Raw genomic sequence first — 14,332 nt, 5'->3', positions numbered from 1 at the left:
TTTTTAAACAGAGGCATTCAGACAAATTTGTCCATTTGGAATTGGCATCCTTGTTGGACCTGGTGATGCAAGACTGGGTAAGTGCATGAACTACACAATTGCCAATGCTGTTGTTGCACCATTTTTTTATCTGTAGACCATTGTGCCTTTCAACTGAGAATCAGTATTTTCAAAAGACATAACTTTTGGAAACCTCTTTTTTTTTCAATTATTTAAACCAATTTTAAAAATAAATTTCAATGTCTCATATGTCAGAAATTAATTTAGCATTTTTAATTTAAGCTTCTCAGACTTGCTAGGAAACTTGTGTAGGATCCAGAGCATGGATCACAGTGTACACGGTTTTCCTTGTGAAATTTATGTAACCTGTTTCCAAGCTCCAAAAGTACAAACCACAGTTTGCCAAATCCCTTCAGTACATTCTGCTCTCACCCAAGACAGATATCATTTCAGCCTCACTGGCTTAATCAAGAAGCACTAAATGGCTGCTATTTTTCTTATTTGCCTCTCTCCTTGTGGCATCACTCAGACAGATTTCTATATGACATTTAAAATCAATTTCTTTTTTTGAGTTCTGAAAGCTTGCCTGTAAGCCAAATTTTGTGCCCACAACCTAATCTATCAAACTCAAATAATAGCATTTTTGTTGTGTGATTAAGAATGTTTCTTGCTAGGATAACACTTGTGCTTTGAGAGAAGTCTAAAACCACATGAAATAAATTACACTTAATGTATTGTTTGTATTTCTTGTTCAGATGTGGATGAGTGCCTTGATCCAGATAACTGTAAATTTGGCCAGTGTATCAACACAGATGGATCTTTCCGCTGTGAATGTCCATATGGTTACATCCTACAAGAAACTCAATGTGTGGGTAGGTATAGCTGCTTTGTCTTCCATTTTAAAAGAACTCCTGAATTGCTAAGTATGACATTAAGGACGTTATGGAGATACATTATTCTAACATAGAGTCTCCATCCATGACAGTGATCAAACCTGTCTAGTCAGAGCTTGAGCAACCTGTTCTAGGTCAGTTTTCTTTTGGCTGGGAACTTGCCCAAGAAAACCTCCAGTGGTCTCAAGTGACTATAATTCGGTAGCTTAAATGAGTTCTTGTGTTTTGTTGTTGTTGCTTACTAGAGTTTTGTACCTTTTAATTGAGAATAACTGCGTAGTTTTGCCTTGATTTATTTGCTTGCAGATACAGATGAATGTGCTGTTGGAAATCCATGTGGAAATGGAACTTGCAGGAATGTGGTGGGAGGTTTTGAATGTACCTGTGTTGATGGGTTTGAACCTGGACCAATGATGACCTGTGAAGGTGAGACTCCCATGTGTTAAGGACAGCCACTGCAGTTGTGTGCTGAAAAAGCTTCCTCATTTCAGAAAACAATCAAGGAGAGAAAAGCAGCTTAAAAAGTTGTGGAGGATTTCTGAAATGCTAAGCAAAGGTGAAAGTAGAAAACTACTTGACTAGGACTACTTGAGTTTGTTAGGAAAGAAACAGAAGAAACAGACACCGTTAGCTCAGTACTATAAAATTACTGTGGTACTCCTATGCTGAATATTTTTCATGCTTCGGTCTCTTATTTCAGAAATTAGAAAGTGAAAGCGTACAAAGAAGGGAGCAATAAGGAAGATCAGAGTTGTAGAAGGAGCACACAGAAAATTAATCAGAATCTTTCAGTGTGGTAAATGTGGTTGAAGAGATATATGATTTAAATTTATAAAGCCACAAGTGGTAAGGGTACCAGAACTAGAGGGAACATGTTAGACAAACCAAAGCAAACATTTTTATATGTATAGTGCTTACTTAAGTAGTGAAACTCTTTGCTGCAGAACATTAGAGAGGCCACAAATATAAATTGATCCAGAAGGAGTTTGCACAAATTTGTGTGGGAATCCATCAGTGGAAATTAAGCTTGATAGTTTGGATGTGGCTTTTGGCTATGGGAGTCCTTAAACTGAGAGGCTGTATCAGGGGAAAGATCTCTGCATACATGGTGCATTTTTTTAAATACTTTTCCCCTTAAGTTATAGCCAGAGAGAGGAGAATGTCCTAGGACATTCTGACACTCTTATCTGACCTGACACAGCTGTTCTTCAATTATCTGCCACAGTCTAGTTTGCAAAGCCATACAAACGAATGGTTCTATTTTTGCATCAACTCACATTAGTTTTATATACAGTTAGAGCTTCGTTTACTTCCCTGTGGAATTTGGTCAAAAGCTCAAATTGCAGAGGAGTTAGTAGAGTGTAAACATCATTATGTGACAGTAATTATTCAAGTAGCCCAGAGTGTATGTAAATGCACTTTCTAGTAAGAGCAATGTTTTAAGGAATTCAGTGTATGAAGAAGCTGAATTAGTGAATCTAGAATTTAAAAATAAGTAAATAATAAAAATTGAGCCTAGAAGAGAAAAAGATACAGTTTTAACTTACAGCATTTTGGCAACATTGATCTGGAAATCATTTGCGTGGCTGTTTGTCTTTGGAGATATTGAGACTTCAGGTAGCTGTGCCAACATGCTGGCATGTCTGATGCCTTTTCCTATGCAGAAATCCATAACAAGTAGAAACGTGAGTCCTCAACATTTAGAATTTAGCCCGTGTTAAACTGGGATCTTTGGCTGTAACTAAAACCTGCGTGTTCAAGTCTGCTGCATTTTGCAAAAGCATGTTTCACTTCATATGGTTTTGCACTCTGAATCCAGATGTCAACGAGTGCATTCAGAACCCTCTGCTCTGCGCTTTCCGCTGTGTGAACACTTTCGGATCCTATGAGTGCAAGTGCCCTGCAGGGTATGTTCTGCGAGAGGACCGGAGAATGTGCAGAGGTAAAACTCCTACCAGACTCTCACAGCTGTGAGCTAATGATTTCAAGTTCCTGCAGGGGTAGGGCTCTGACTCACTGCAGTAATGGGACAGAGTTTTAATCCCAGGAGGTAATGGAGTCGGAAAGAATTTGGGACGAAATTCTATGGTTTGCATGACACAGTTGATTGTATTATGTATTATGATTGTATTACTGCCCTGCCTGTAAACCTAGACATCTGCATAAGTGAGGTCGTATCAGATGATATGGAGTTTCTTGCTCTGATGAAAAGGGCACTTGGGAGAAATGAATTTGCTCTAGACTGGTATATCTGGTAGAAAGTGCTAAATTTGATTGGATTAAAATTCCAAAGTCAGAATTTCTTATTATGAATTTCCAACAGCATCTCTCCATATAATGAAGTTTAAACCTTGTGTTTTAGATCAGAATGAGTGTGAAGAAGGCAGTCATGATTGTGACTCAAAACAAATGGAGTGCAAAAACCTAATAGGCACCTATATGTGCATCTGTGGACCAGGTTACCAACGCAGGCCAGATGGAGAAGGTTGTATAGGTAAGTGGCACTGAAGTACTGAAGCTTTTGAAACACACAGTCTCTCAGTAGAGCTGAAAGTTTTGGATTTAGAAAAACATTAAAGAACTCAGGGGAAGAATTATGCGCCTACCTGCATACTGGATCATCCGTGCTACTCATACATCGTTTTGCTGTACAGGTGTTCACACATCTGGGCAGTAAGTAGAAAATCTGGATGTGGCTGTCTGTACAACTAGCTTGCACTGCTGTTGATGAATTGCTCATGGTGAGCAGAGAATCGGGCTCACTGTTGTGAGCTTGTTGATCTCTGTTAAAAAGAGGGTAGATCTGAATTGTTGTAAAACTTTGGATGACATTAAGAAGTGCAGCTATAACTATGAACAATTTTGAAAACCATTGAGGAATATGTTGAAGAGATAACTTAGAAACAACATCTATAAAGTGAGCTGGACTGCCATTTTTCCTCTGAAAATTGAATAGAATTTTTATAACAAAAATAAATAGTATATATGCTAGTTTTACAAGATAGTGTTCACCTTAAAACTTCATAAAAACCTCTTTAGTCTGCTTTAATACAATAATGACTTGATTTTTCCCATATCATTTAAAAAAAAAACAGATGAGAATGAATGTCAGACCAAGCCTGGACTCTGTGAGAATGGTCGGTGTGTAAACACAGTGGGAAGTTACAGATGTGAATGCAATGAGGGATTCACAGTCAGTGACACTCAGAACGAATGTCTTGGTAAGTCCAACAGTAACACCCTAATGAAATCACTTTGGTAACAGGAATTCTGTTTTCTGCGAGTCACGCTAGCTGGGTTGTTTTGGCAGTCAGATGTGACTCTTGTTTTAGGCTGCTTTACAACTTAGTGAGTTGTCTCATTCTGCAGAAGTACTCAAGCTTTAACTTAGAAATGTAATAGTGAATAAACATAGTTTTGAATTTACATTCCTGCAAGAAGGAGCCTTTTTAAGTAGGTGTCCTCCTGCAATTTCAGTCCTCCTGTGCTAACTGTATGCCTGCTTTGATCAGTCACGTTGGGTTGGCTAGCTGTGCAAGCTGACAGTGGGGTGGTATCAGCCAGCCTGGAATTGCTCTGCCTTTTCTCTGGGTCTGGTTTTCAGCCAACCTTTCTTGTCTGGAAATGTATCTTTTTATAAGCATAATGTAACTTGTGTTCCACCTTTACTAAATTTCCTGTCTTCTTTGTTTCCCTTAGACGTTGTGCTCTCTTTCTTTCTGCTGGTAGTCTTTCACTCTCAGTTGCACAATCCCAGGGTGAAGTATGCCCTTTCTTTTATATTTCTGACTAAATTCCTAATATCTCATGACCTTCTGGAGGTCATTGCCATTAGGATTCTCTGTAATGCATAATTTGTCTTCCAGACAACAGGGAAGGCTACTGCTTCACTGAAGTCTTACAAAGTATGTGTCAGATTGGATCAAGCAACAGGAACTCTGTCACCAAGTCTGAATGCTGCTGTGATGGTGGCCGAGGCTGGGGGCCAAACTGCGAGGTCTGCCCCTTCCCAGGCACTGTGGCCTTTAAGAAGCTTTGTCCTCATGGTCGGGGATACATGTCCAATGGAGCAGGTACTGACTTACCTAGAAAACACCACCTTAGATAATTTAAATTTTTTGGATATCAGTCCAAACTCTTAAGGTTTTCATGTGGAAAGAACACAGTCACTTGGGAGGAGGAAAAGCCAAAGGCCTTTGATGAGAAGGCATCCATCCCTGCTTGGCAGATATTTATTTGGCATGCTGGCTGATTGATTCCCACACTCTCAGGTGGGAATTCACATTCTCGCATTTGACTTGTGGGTACACATCAAGAGCTATTTGTGTACATGAGAGCAAAGTGATGTTTGATTCATGGAGGTTAATATATGATGAGTTCCACTTGTTTGCTTACACATACAATGTATTGCATTTGAAATTTAGATTAATGCTCCATTTCGTATTTTTCCACTTAGTATTTCTCCCTAATCTGTTCAGTGTTTTGTTATATAGTTTTTTAATTTCAGTAGGGTTTTTAATGTCAGATCACAAGAACCTTCTGTAACTTTATAAAATTAGCTCTTTATGATGTTCTCTTGTGAACTAACCTTCATTTAACTGCAGATATTGATGAGTGCAAGGTTATCCATGATGTCTGCCGTAATGGGGAATGCATCAATGAAAGGGGATCTTACCGTTGTCTCTGCAACCTTGGCTATACTACAGATATAACTGGCACTCTTTGCATAGGTAGGTTTTTCATTATGTTCTATGAACATGAAGTTTATTATGCTGCATGTACATAAAGCTTATTACTAAGAGGTGGCTTGTGGAAAGAAATACAAAAACTTTGAAAAATGAGGAAAAAAATGTCTTTCATTAAGAGGTTTTGAGCATTTTAAAAAACATCACAAATGCTGGTTGTTACCTGATTGTTATCTGATTTTTCTTATTTTAGATCTGAATGAATGCAATGAGTCCCCCAAACCTTGCAATTTCATCTGCAAAAACACAGAGGGGAGCTTCCAGTGTTCATGTCCAAAAGGGTACATCCTTCAAGAAGATGGGAGAAGCTGCAAAGGTAACAAACAAACAATAAATTGCAGAAAGTTAATGTTTCATGGGCAAATACTAATCCAGGAACATTTAAATAAGGTAAATCTTTACAAATGCTAGTTATAATAATTCTAATAGTCTACAGCTCAAAGATGAACATTGTTTTCAGTGCATTGTCCAGCATCAACAGAGTTTTAACCTGCCTCCTCTGCATTATGCTGAATAAAGGACAACACTGCAGGAGAGACTTTGAAACGTTCATTATGTTTTCACTTGTTTCTGTATCTTGTTACCAGAGCTCTGACTGAAACTACAGAAGCTTGAACAGTGATTCTAAATTTGGCATTCTTCAATACAATACCATTTTGCAATCTGCCACTGCTTCTCACATTGATTGACTACAGCTAGAGCAGGCATTATAGTATAATAGCATCTTACAGACAGGTGAGAGTGGTGTCTGTAATCCTGCATTAGCACAGACACTACTATAGCTCTGAAGTCCCATTCGTAATGTGAGGGGCTCCATGTTCAAGGAAATGGATGCCAGTGGGGAAATGAGATTTAGATTCAAATACCTTTATCTGATACATTATTTATTTGCAGTCACTTCTAAGTCCAGCTGAACTGTCAGATCCTCCCAAGGAAACAAATGAAAAATGTTTGCTTGTTTTTCAGATCTTGATGAATGTGCAACAAAGCAGCACAACTGCCAGTTCCTTTGTGTCAACACTATTGGGGGTTTTACTTGTAAATGTCCTCCTGGATTCACTCAGCACCATACAGCCTGCATTGGTAAGTGATGTGAGAAACACAAAGGAAACAGAAGCACCTTAGGTCTGTGGAAATGTCAAATGAAACTACTTCCAGCAAAACACGCTTTCTGATCTGCATGTTGGGTCTTTCTGCTAATGATCCTCTATTATTGGTGTGAAGATGTGGTTGTCTGAAGACTGGAATATCAAACTACACGTTGTTGGTGAAAAAAAAGGAAGCATTTCCCTTCCCATAGCTGTTCTTAATTTTTTTGAAATTAAAATTGTCAGCTCTTCTGTAGTAAAAAGTGAGAAATGGAGTGGGCAGTAAGACACCTATGTTGCTAGTGTTTCTTTACTGCTTGTCACAAATTTTTCATTGTCAGCATTGCTAAATCATCATCTTTACTATGAAGAATAAAAAGTAACACTCAGACTTTGGTTTCCTTCAGATAATAATGAATGTGCTACTGAAATTAATTTATGTGGGGCAAAAGGTATTTGCCAGAACACTCCAGGAAGTTTTGTGTGTGAATGTCAGCGTGGCTTCTCACTCGACCAGACTGGACTTAGCTGTGAAGGTAGGTGCAGCACAGAGCATTTAATTTCATCTCATCTTGCTACATCTTTTCTCATCCTGCTGTTAGTTATCTTGGGATTGCTGGGTTTGATGCTTAGGTAAAAGCAAGGAATTCTTTGCTTTGGAGATTGGATCCTTTGGAAAGCCTTTTTTGGCTTTCTGCTCTCTGCTCCACAGCAGAATGCAGTAGCTATGGATTCTGTGGGTGGATTTGAGCCTTTGGTGGTTTTCTGCTGTAAGTTCTTGCTGTAGAACCACAACTTCAAGCCCGAAAGGCCTGAAGTGGTCTCCCACTGCTGGTCAGGGTTTTGGAATATCCTGCTTTATCCCTGTACGTATGAATGATTACTTGTAACACAGTTTTCAAATTAGTACAATTTGAGCCTCTCTCCCGGAATTCAGAGTGTATCTTACCTTTTTAGATGTTGATGAATGTGATGGAAACCATCGGTGTCAGCATGGCTGCCAAAACATAATCGGAGGATACAGGTGTAGCTGCCCACAAGGATATCTTCAGCATTACCAGTGGAACCAATGTGTTGGCAAGTCATTTTTTATAGTTTATGTATGGAAATGCATGCAGCAACAAGTCAAGGGCAATGGTTCAGTTTGCCGTATATTTTTTTCTGATTATAATTTACTACATTCAATGGAGTTACATTTCAAGTGAGTTGTCCTGTGAAAGGCAGTTGGTTTGAAACAGCCAGTAGCTCATATCCTGGCTCGATAAGGTAAGTACAAACAAGGTGAGCTTTGAGGATGCAAGATGTTGTATTGATTTTGAGGAAAAGTGCATTACTCACATGTATCTTGTGATGTGAACAAAGGACGTCTTCTCAGCCATGCAGCAGTCTCCAATCTGAGTTTTTCGTTGGTTAAACCTGACAGATTCAAAACTAAAAATTCAGGTTGTTACATTGTAAAATTAAACTTCTGGAGTAAATCATTTTAAATTCTATTAAAATCCTACTCAATCTGTGCTTTTATCATTTGTTACAACGCCTACAGTAAGCTTGCTGTGTGTAAGCTTTTACAGAATCAGTCATTTCTCATAACTGACTAAAGCTGCTGCCATCTGTCTAAAGATGATTCCTTGCAGCTTTGGGATAGACTTTAGTAACAAGTGCTCGCAGCTTACCTTTGGTTATAAGCAACAAAAGCTAGTGCTTTATATTTATTTTAAGAAGTAAACAGATTGGAAAATTAAAATACATATTTCTTCCTTGTCTAAAATTTGGTTATCTGAGCCCTGTTAGATGAGGCTGCATGTGCAAAGGCTGCATTGCTGTGGGGTATGACTTGAGCAGATAGAACTGGGTCCTCTGCAGGAGTCATGAGAAATGTCTCAGTATCTCCCCATAGCATGTAGCATGTTCAAACAGAAGAAGCACTTCAATAAATTTTCCTCTAGTGACAGCTTTGTGCAGATTCAGTTATGTCTAATGGGCTTCACATGAGTTAGTCTTGTGTAGATAGTGGAGATGTGTTTGATTGCTTCTTTGAGAACAAAGAGCTTCGTATCTCTTTGTTTAGCTTTCTTTGCTTTCAGAAACATAAAAATGCCTTAGCTTGTTAGCACTGTGGTGCTCTGGGGAGATCTCTGTTTTTCATCGTGCTTACCAAATTTCCTGACGTTTTATGCAGTCCTTGCTGTGCAATTTGCTCGCTTGTACTCCAGTGCTTAATGCTGATTGCATACAAGAGAACAAGGAGCAAACTCAAACTCAGGATGGCCTTGACTGCTAACTAAACTAGCGGAGCATAGAGTTAAATTAGAATCTAATAATTGGCATGAGAGAAAAATCAAACAAGCCTGTAAGAACTACCAGTTCTGACTGCTGGAGGACACTGTGGAATGTGAAAGAGTGCAGCTCGTCTGCAGTTTTGCAATATCCTTGCTGTTTCTGAGTCTTCTTGCGTGACACCTTTAAACTCAGTGCATTTCTAGCCTGGTTTTCAAACCAGGTGAACACTTCTATCTTTTATGACCATGGACTACTGTTCAGGTTTCAGGCAGGACTATCAGTTTCTATTCTCAGGCCCCAATGAAAGAACATTTTAGCAACAAATACTTACCACCAGATACTTCACTAGGGAAAATGAGACTTGAGTGCCACAACTGGGGAAAAACTTGGCTAATATTTTCACCTTCTTGGGCATGGGGCAGTCCAGGCAGAAACCCAAAACTGTGGGGCATGAGACCTGGTTTCATCACCTGCTCATGGCACCTCTCATTCCTGCTGAGGCTGAGCATGGCAGAGCTGTGTGTATTGGAGTGCAGAACAGCAGAGTGCAAAACTGACGCCTGATGGCACAGCTTGCATACGTGCCAAGGCTCCTGTACCTTTTCCCCAACAATCACCTAAAATATGGGAGCTAACCTTGGTGATGTCCACATTCTATCTGCTGTTGAACAAGGCAGAGTATGTATCCTTGTGGTGCAGCAAGTTTCTGTGGTTCAAACGTTCATTTATGGAGTTGACCTAATTGCTATGAATACAGCTGTGTTTGGTATGTTGAGTATTGAAACATCAATCTAAGTTAATGGCAAAGCTCGTATGGGCTTAGTTAGAATTCAGACCCAAGTTTAAGTCTTCAGGGTCCTCACATATTCACTTTTGTTGTCTGTAATTATATACTTATGATATCTTTCTAGATCTCCTGAGCATAACATGGGGGAAGAATCCATGCAATAGGCATTTCTGTAACAATTCCTCCATATTACTTGGCAATTCCAGATCTGCAAACACTTTGTGCCTTTTTTAGCTTATTTGATGAAGTGTTCAGGCACTTTTGATGTTGCTACAGCACATATTTATATAATCACTGAAGAATGCTTTGGTTCCTCCCATGCCTTGTGCTGTGTGTGACTATGTCCCCTGCCCAGACAATTCTGTGGAGCATCCTGCAAAATCAGGCTGCAAAAAGTAGAGCATTGCTTTTAAACAAAAAACAATCAGTCACATTGTTTGGGAAAAGACAATAATGCTCTGAATTAGCGCTTATTCTCCTCTAACCTGGATGTGCAGGTTGGAGATGTTGCGCTGGGCTTTGTATGTTTATCCACGCGGGGATTTTCAGTGCCTGGAAAAAGTGTCAGAGCCTAATTCCCTCTATTTTTTCTTTGATCTTGAGTTGATTTTGGGATTACTAGGATGGGATTACTAGTCCAGATTCTCAACTGTATAAGGTTTTATAATCAGTTTTTTTTTTCTGGAACAAGAAATGTTCCCTCCTCTGTTTCTCAGCTGTTCAGAGCACAAGCTGACATGGTATGAGACATCTTCAGTAGATTAGCCCAGGTGTTGCTCTACTGTCTGGTGTAGTCACCTCCTAGCAGCCAAGGTTGAGGCCAAGCCCTGCTCTTTGTTTCTGTGCATCTGGTACAGCAGCACATCTTTCTGGAGGGGTAGTTGGACTGACCTGAGAGTGGAAATTAACATGGTGTGTTCTTCTTCCTTTCCAGATGAAAATGAATGTCTAAGTGCACACATTTGTGGAGGAGCATCTTGCCACAATACTTTGGGAAGCTATAAATGTATGTGCCCTACCGGATTTCAGTATGAACAGTTTAGTGGAGGTTGCCAAGATATCAATGAATGCGGTTCTGCACAAGCCCCATGCAGTTATGGTTGTTCAAATACTGAAGGTGGCTATGTCTGTGGATGTCCACCTGGTTACTTCAGAATAGGACAAGGGTAAGGGATTCTCATTTTAAACTAACAGACATAAAGGCGACATAACTCGCTCCCTCCTCTGTAGTGTGGAGCAGCAGAACCAGGGTGTTATCACCGATGAGAGAGATGGACAGGATTGTGGAGGTGCTCAGGAGTTGGATTCACCTGCTTCTTTTGGAGACGAGGGAGGAGCTACATGGTTTTAGTGTTAAAGGAAATCTGGTCACAACAACCAGATTCCATAATCCCTTTTAAGTTACTGCTTTCACCTCTCTCTTGCACATCCCAGCAGCCAGCCAGGCTATCTGAGGTCACCTCTTGGGAGCTGACACCTCTCACTCTGATTTGTGGTGTACCACTTGTCTGTTTTAAAAGCAAAGCAAAACAAGCCTTGCCAGCTCCCAAGACAAAAGATATTATACAAGTGGTGATTGGAATTACAATTTCATATGCTCTTATGTTCTTGTATGTTTCATATTCTTATTTGTTCCAAATGAATTACTTCTTGAATGAATATCTGCTTTATCAAGGAAACCAATTTTCACTTGCTCCAGTGGGAGTGTTAGGGCAGTGCATCATGTTGGACCAAGCACTAAACTGGAAAGCAGAAAGATTGTGCTTTAAATTTTAGAAGTGACCAAAAGCTTTGGGGTGCTCACTTGAATTACATTATGAAAGAGCCCAATTCTCAGATTTTTCAGCACCTCCTGAAAATTGGTCACTCTTATTGCGCTTCAGGTTGGATGACAGAAATAACTAACAACTTCTTAGAACCTAAACTGGTGTTTTTAAATGTTACATATTGGTGGGCTTCTTTTAGACAAAGCCCCATGGAAACAGATTCTTGAAATCAAAGAGATAGTTGCTTTGTGATTCAATGAGAATTTTGTCTGTTAAATTGGACAGAAAATTTCCTGGGAAATGAGTGCGATGCAATTTCTTCATTATATGTATTGACAGTCCCCAAATTTAGCTTTTGTTAAGATATCTCTCTCACTGGAATTAATTTTGGATTTCTTCCTTCCTTAGACACTGTGTTTCTGGAGTTGGGCTAGGCAAAGGTCAAGGACAAGAGCTTTCACTCAGCGGAGAAGTGGATGACAACTCCCTCTCTCCAGAAGCTTGCTATGAATGTAAAATCAATGGCTATCCCAAGAGAGGAAGGAAGCGCAGAAGTACTAATGAAACAGCAAATGAAGCAGAGGTAATTGATCCTCAGGGGGAAAGGGTTTGGTGTTATCTTACGAAAGCCAGTCTTGGATTGATGAATGCCAAGAAGCAATCCCACGGGAAAAATTTATGTCCCAAAGTAGACGAAGGGGCTGGTTTTGGACGCCAGGTGCCTGGGACAGGGCTTTCTCAAGTTGGTCTGTCATTGTCAGGCAAAGGTTGTCCCATGCAACCCTTTGATTCCTACTACCTACATTGCATCAACACTAAAATAAACACCCACCCAGCTCTCCTGAGGGCAGTGCTCTCACCTGCAAAATGGGCTCTTGATGTAATATGATGGCAGGTATGTAAAGCATTTGTGTGACCTTGTTGCCAGCATGCAGTGGACAGGGTGGATGGTGACCTCTCCAAGCAGGATCATGTTGTGTCTGGGTCAAGAGCTCACACCAAAGCAAACAAAGAGCTCTGGGTGTGAACACTGAACTTCGAGGGAGTCCAGAGCATCCCAGTGCTGCAGCTCTTCCTGGGGCTCATCCACACACTGAGTCTCAGTCACTCAAGCTGCCAGCCTGGGGGCAAAGCTGTCAGTGAGGTCACTTATTGTACTCACTGCTGGTCCAGGCAGAATTAGGGAGGCTGAGCTTCATCTGTCATCACCTGGAAGTTGCTAGGGACAGAGACAGATTTCTGTTTGCCTCAGTGGGATAACTGTGTGCCAGTGAACGTGTAAAACCTATTGCAGTGCTCACCCAACTCCACTTCATTCTAGCTGTTGTCATTGGTTTCTTTTATATTAACCAAACATTAATAAGAGGTTTCTGAACTCATATTTATATGAAAACTTATCTGCTGTGTGACAAGTTTTATCTTTCTATGAAGAAGAAGGCATCCTTTTTCATTCATCCTCGACGGAAATATTTTCCATTAGTGCTTGGCAAATGTTTTGAGAAGTAGCATTAATGAAAAGTAAATCCTTTACTAAACCCCACCTGCTGGAGTTTGTTCTGTATTGGTCACAACACTGGGACACAATGCGATTGAAGTGGTTGTAATTGTTTGTTGTTCTACTGAGCTTGTCACACATTGTCCAAAAGTCACTCTCCCAGCATAAGTGCAGAAGTTGTGGTAGAAGTGCAATCTTATAATAGTCCCTTGCGCTACCTGAGGCTTATTTTACCTTGGAATACAGGGTCAGAATGCCCAGTTGAGTCATTCAGTCTAATGTCCCGCACAAGTCACTACACTTAAATCTTTTTCCCACCAATTAAATGTAGACTTTAAAAACAGTAAACAGCTTGCAGGAGAAATGTTGCCAAGTCCACAGTCATTCAACTTCTCACTTCTTCATCCATTCTATGGTGACAGTGATGTTACGGGTGAAGGGATCTGACCTGATATAGCCAGAGAAGCAGTAGGTCATGGCAGGTGTCAACTGCAGTATTCGCCATTCGGCTAAAAGTATGTGTCCACATATGTAAACATGTGTGTTTCATTCAGAATTTAATAGATACACTGAACACTCTTGTACAAAAGTGCTGTTAGACTGTCACTATCCTGAGCTGCCATGTGTGTTCTCTGCTCATATGTATATGCATAGAGCTTGCTTTTCCGTACATGAATACAGGAGATCCAAGGGCAAGTTAGCTGTTTCCATTCTGTGCTCAGTGTATGGCTCTGCTAACATGGGAAAGTGGGAGAGTGCTTTTGACCAGAAGAGTGGACACTTGATTTTGGGCAGAGTGTGGTGTAAATTGCTTCTTCAATACGTTTCAAATTTCTCTGTGCTTGGTGCTGGGTAAGGGCATTTGTCTGAGATGATGTGTATCTTCCTCTCAAAATTATAATGTTTAGCTGATGTTCTATCTGAAGTGTTTTCAGTCTGCTCCTGCAGCATGACTCACATATTCAAGACTTGGGAAGTATAGCACTTGGAGGCGGGGAGTAGTGCTGCTTCTCCAGCAGCCTCTCCCCAGTTCCATGTCTGAACAGAGCGAATATCACAAAGTAGAAAACTCCTGCCTAAACGACATGCCTCTCCCACAGACCACGCTGGCTTCTGTGCATCATTCCTGTTAGCTTGTGATTTCCCTGACAGAGGCAGAACAACAGGCCTTTGCAGAGTGCAGGACACTGGGCGCAGACACTGATGTCAGATGTCAGATGGAGAAACTGTGTGCCTCCCATTACCATGCAGGGGCGGTGTCAAAGACTCTACTTTATT

General features: G+C 40.4%; 1 protein-coding gene and 1 long non-coding RNA gene across 2 annotated transcripts in view; one reads left to right on the top strand and one right to left on the bottom strand.

Moving 5' to 3' along the window:
* Positions 1 to 14,332, top strand: part of FBN1 (fibrillin 1) — a 142,397-nt gene that overhangs the window by 126,618 nt on the left and 1,447 nt on the right. Inside the window, exons 51-64 of the mRNA XM_010717420.2 lie at positions 12 to 77; positions 756 to 872; positions 1,200 to 1,319; positions 2,713 to 2,835; positions 3,256 to 3,387; positions 3,989 to 4,114; positions 4,760 to 4,966; positions 5,498 to 5,623; positions 5,832 to 5,954; positions 6,605 to 6,721; positions 7,134 to 7,262; positions 7,684 to 7,803; positions 10,728 to 10,959; positions 11,968 to 12,142. Of these exons, the coding sequence (XP_010715722.1) occupies positions 12 to 77; positions 756 to 872; positions 1,200 to 1,319; positions 2,713 to 2,835; positions 3,256 to 3,387; positions 3,989 to 4,114; positions 4,760 to 4,966; positions 5,498 to 5,623; positions 5,832 to 5,954; positions 6,605 to 6,721; positions 7,134 to 7,262; positions 7,684 to 7,803; positions 10,728 to 10,959; positions 11,968 to 12,142 (1,913 nt within the window). The remainder of the gene's footprint in view (positions 1 to 11; positions 78 to 755; positions 873 to 1,199; positions 1,320 to 2,712; positions 2,836 to 3,255; positions 3,388 to 3,988; positions 4,115 to 4,759; positions 4,967 to 5,497; positions 5,624 to 5,831; positions 5,955 to 6,604; positions 6,722 to 7,133; positions 7,263 to 7,683; positions 7,804 to 10,727; positions 10,960 to 11,967; positions 12,143 to 14,332) is intronic.
* Positions 1,487 to 5,876, bottom strand: LOC109369618. The gene is made up of 3 exons (XR_002118906.2): positions 5,802 to 5,876; positions 3,500 to 3,676; positions 1,487 to 2,549 (listed from the first exon to the last, which is right to left on the bottom strand). It is a non-coding gene; the product is annotated as an uncharacterized LOC109369618 (long non-coding RNA).

This window comes from Meleagris gallopavo, chromosome 12 (genome assembly GCF_000146605.3).
Source record: "Meleagris gallopavo isolate NT-WF06-2002-E0010 breed Aviagen turkey brand Nicholas breeding stock chromosome 12, Turkey_5.1, whole genome shotgun sequence".
NCBI lineage: Eukaryota > Metazoa > Chordata > Aves > Galliformes > Phasianidae > Meleagris > Meleagris gallopavo.
Note: the sequence above shows the minus strand (reverse complement) of the source record. Positions and strands in the feature narration are given on the sequence as shown.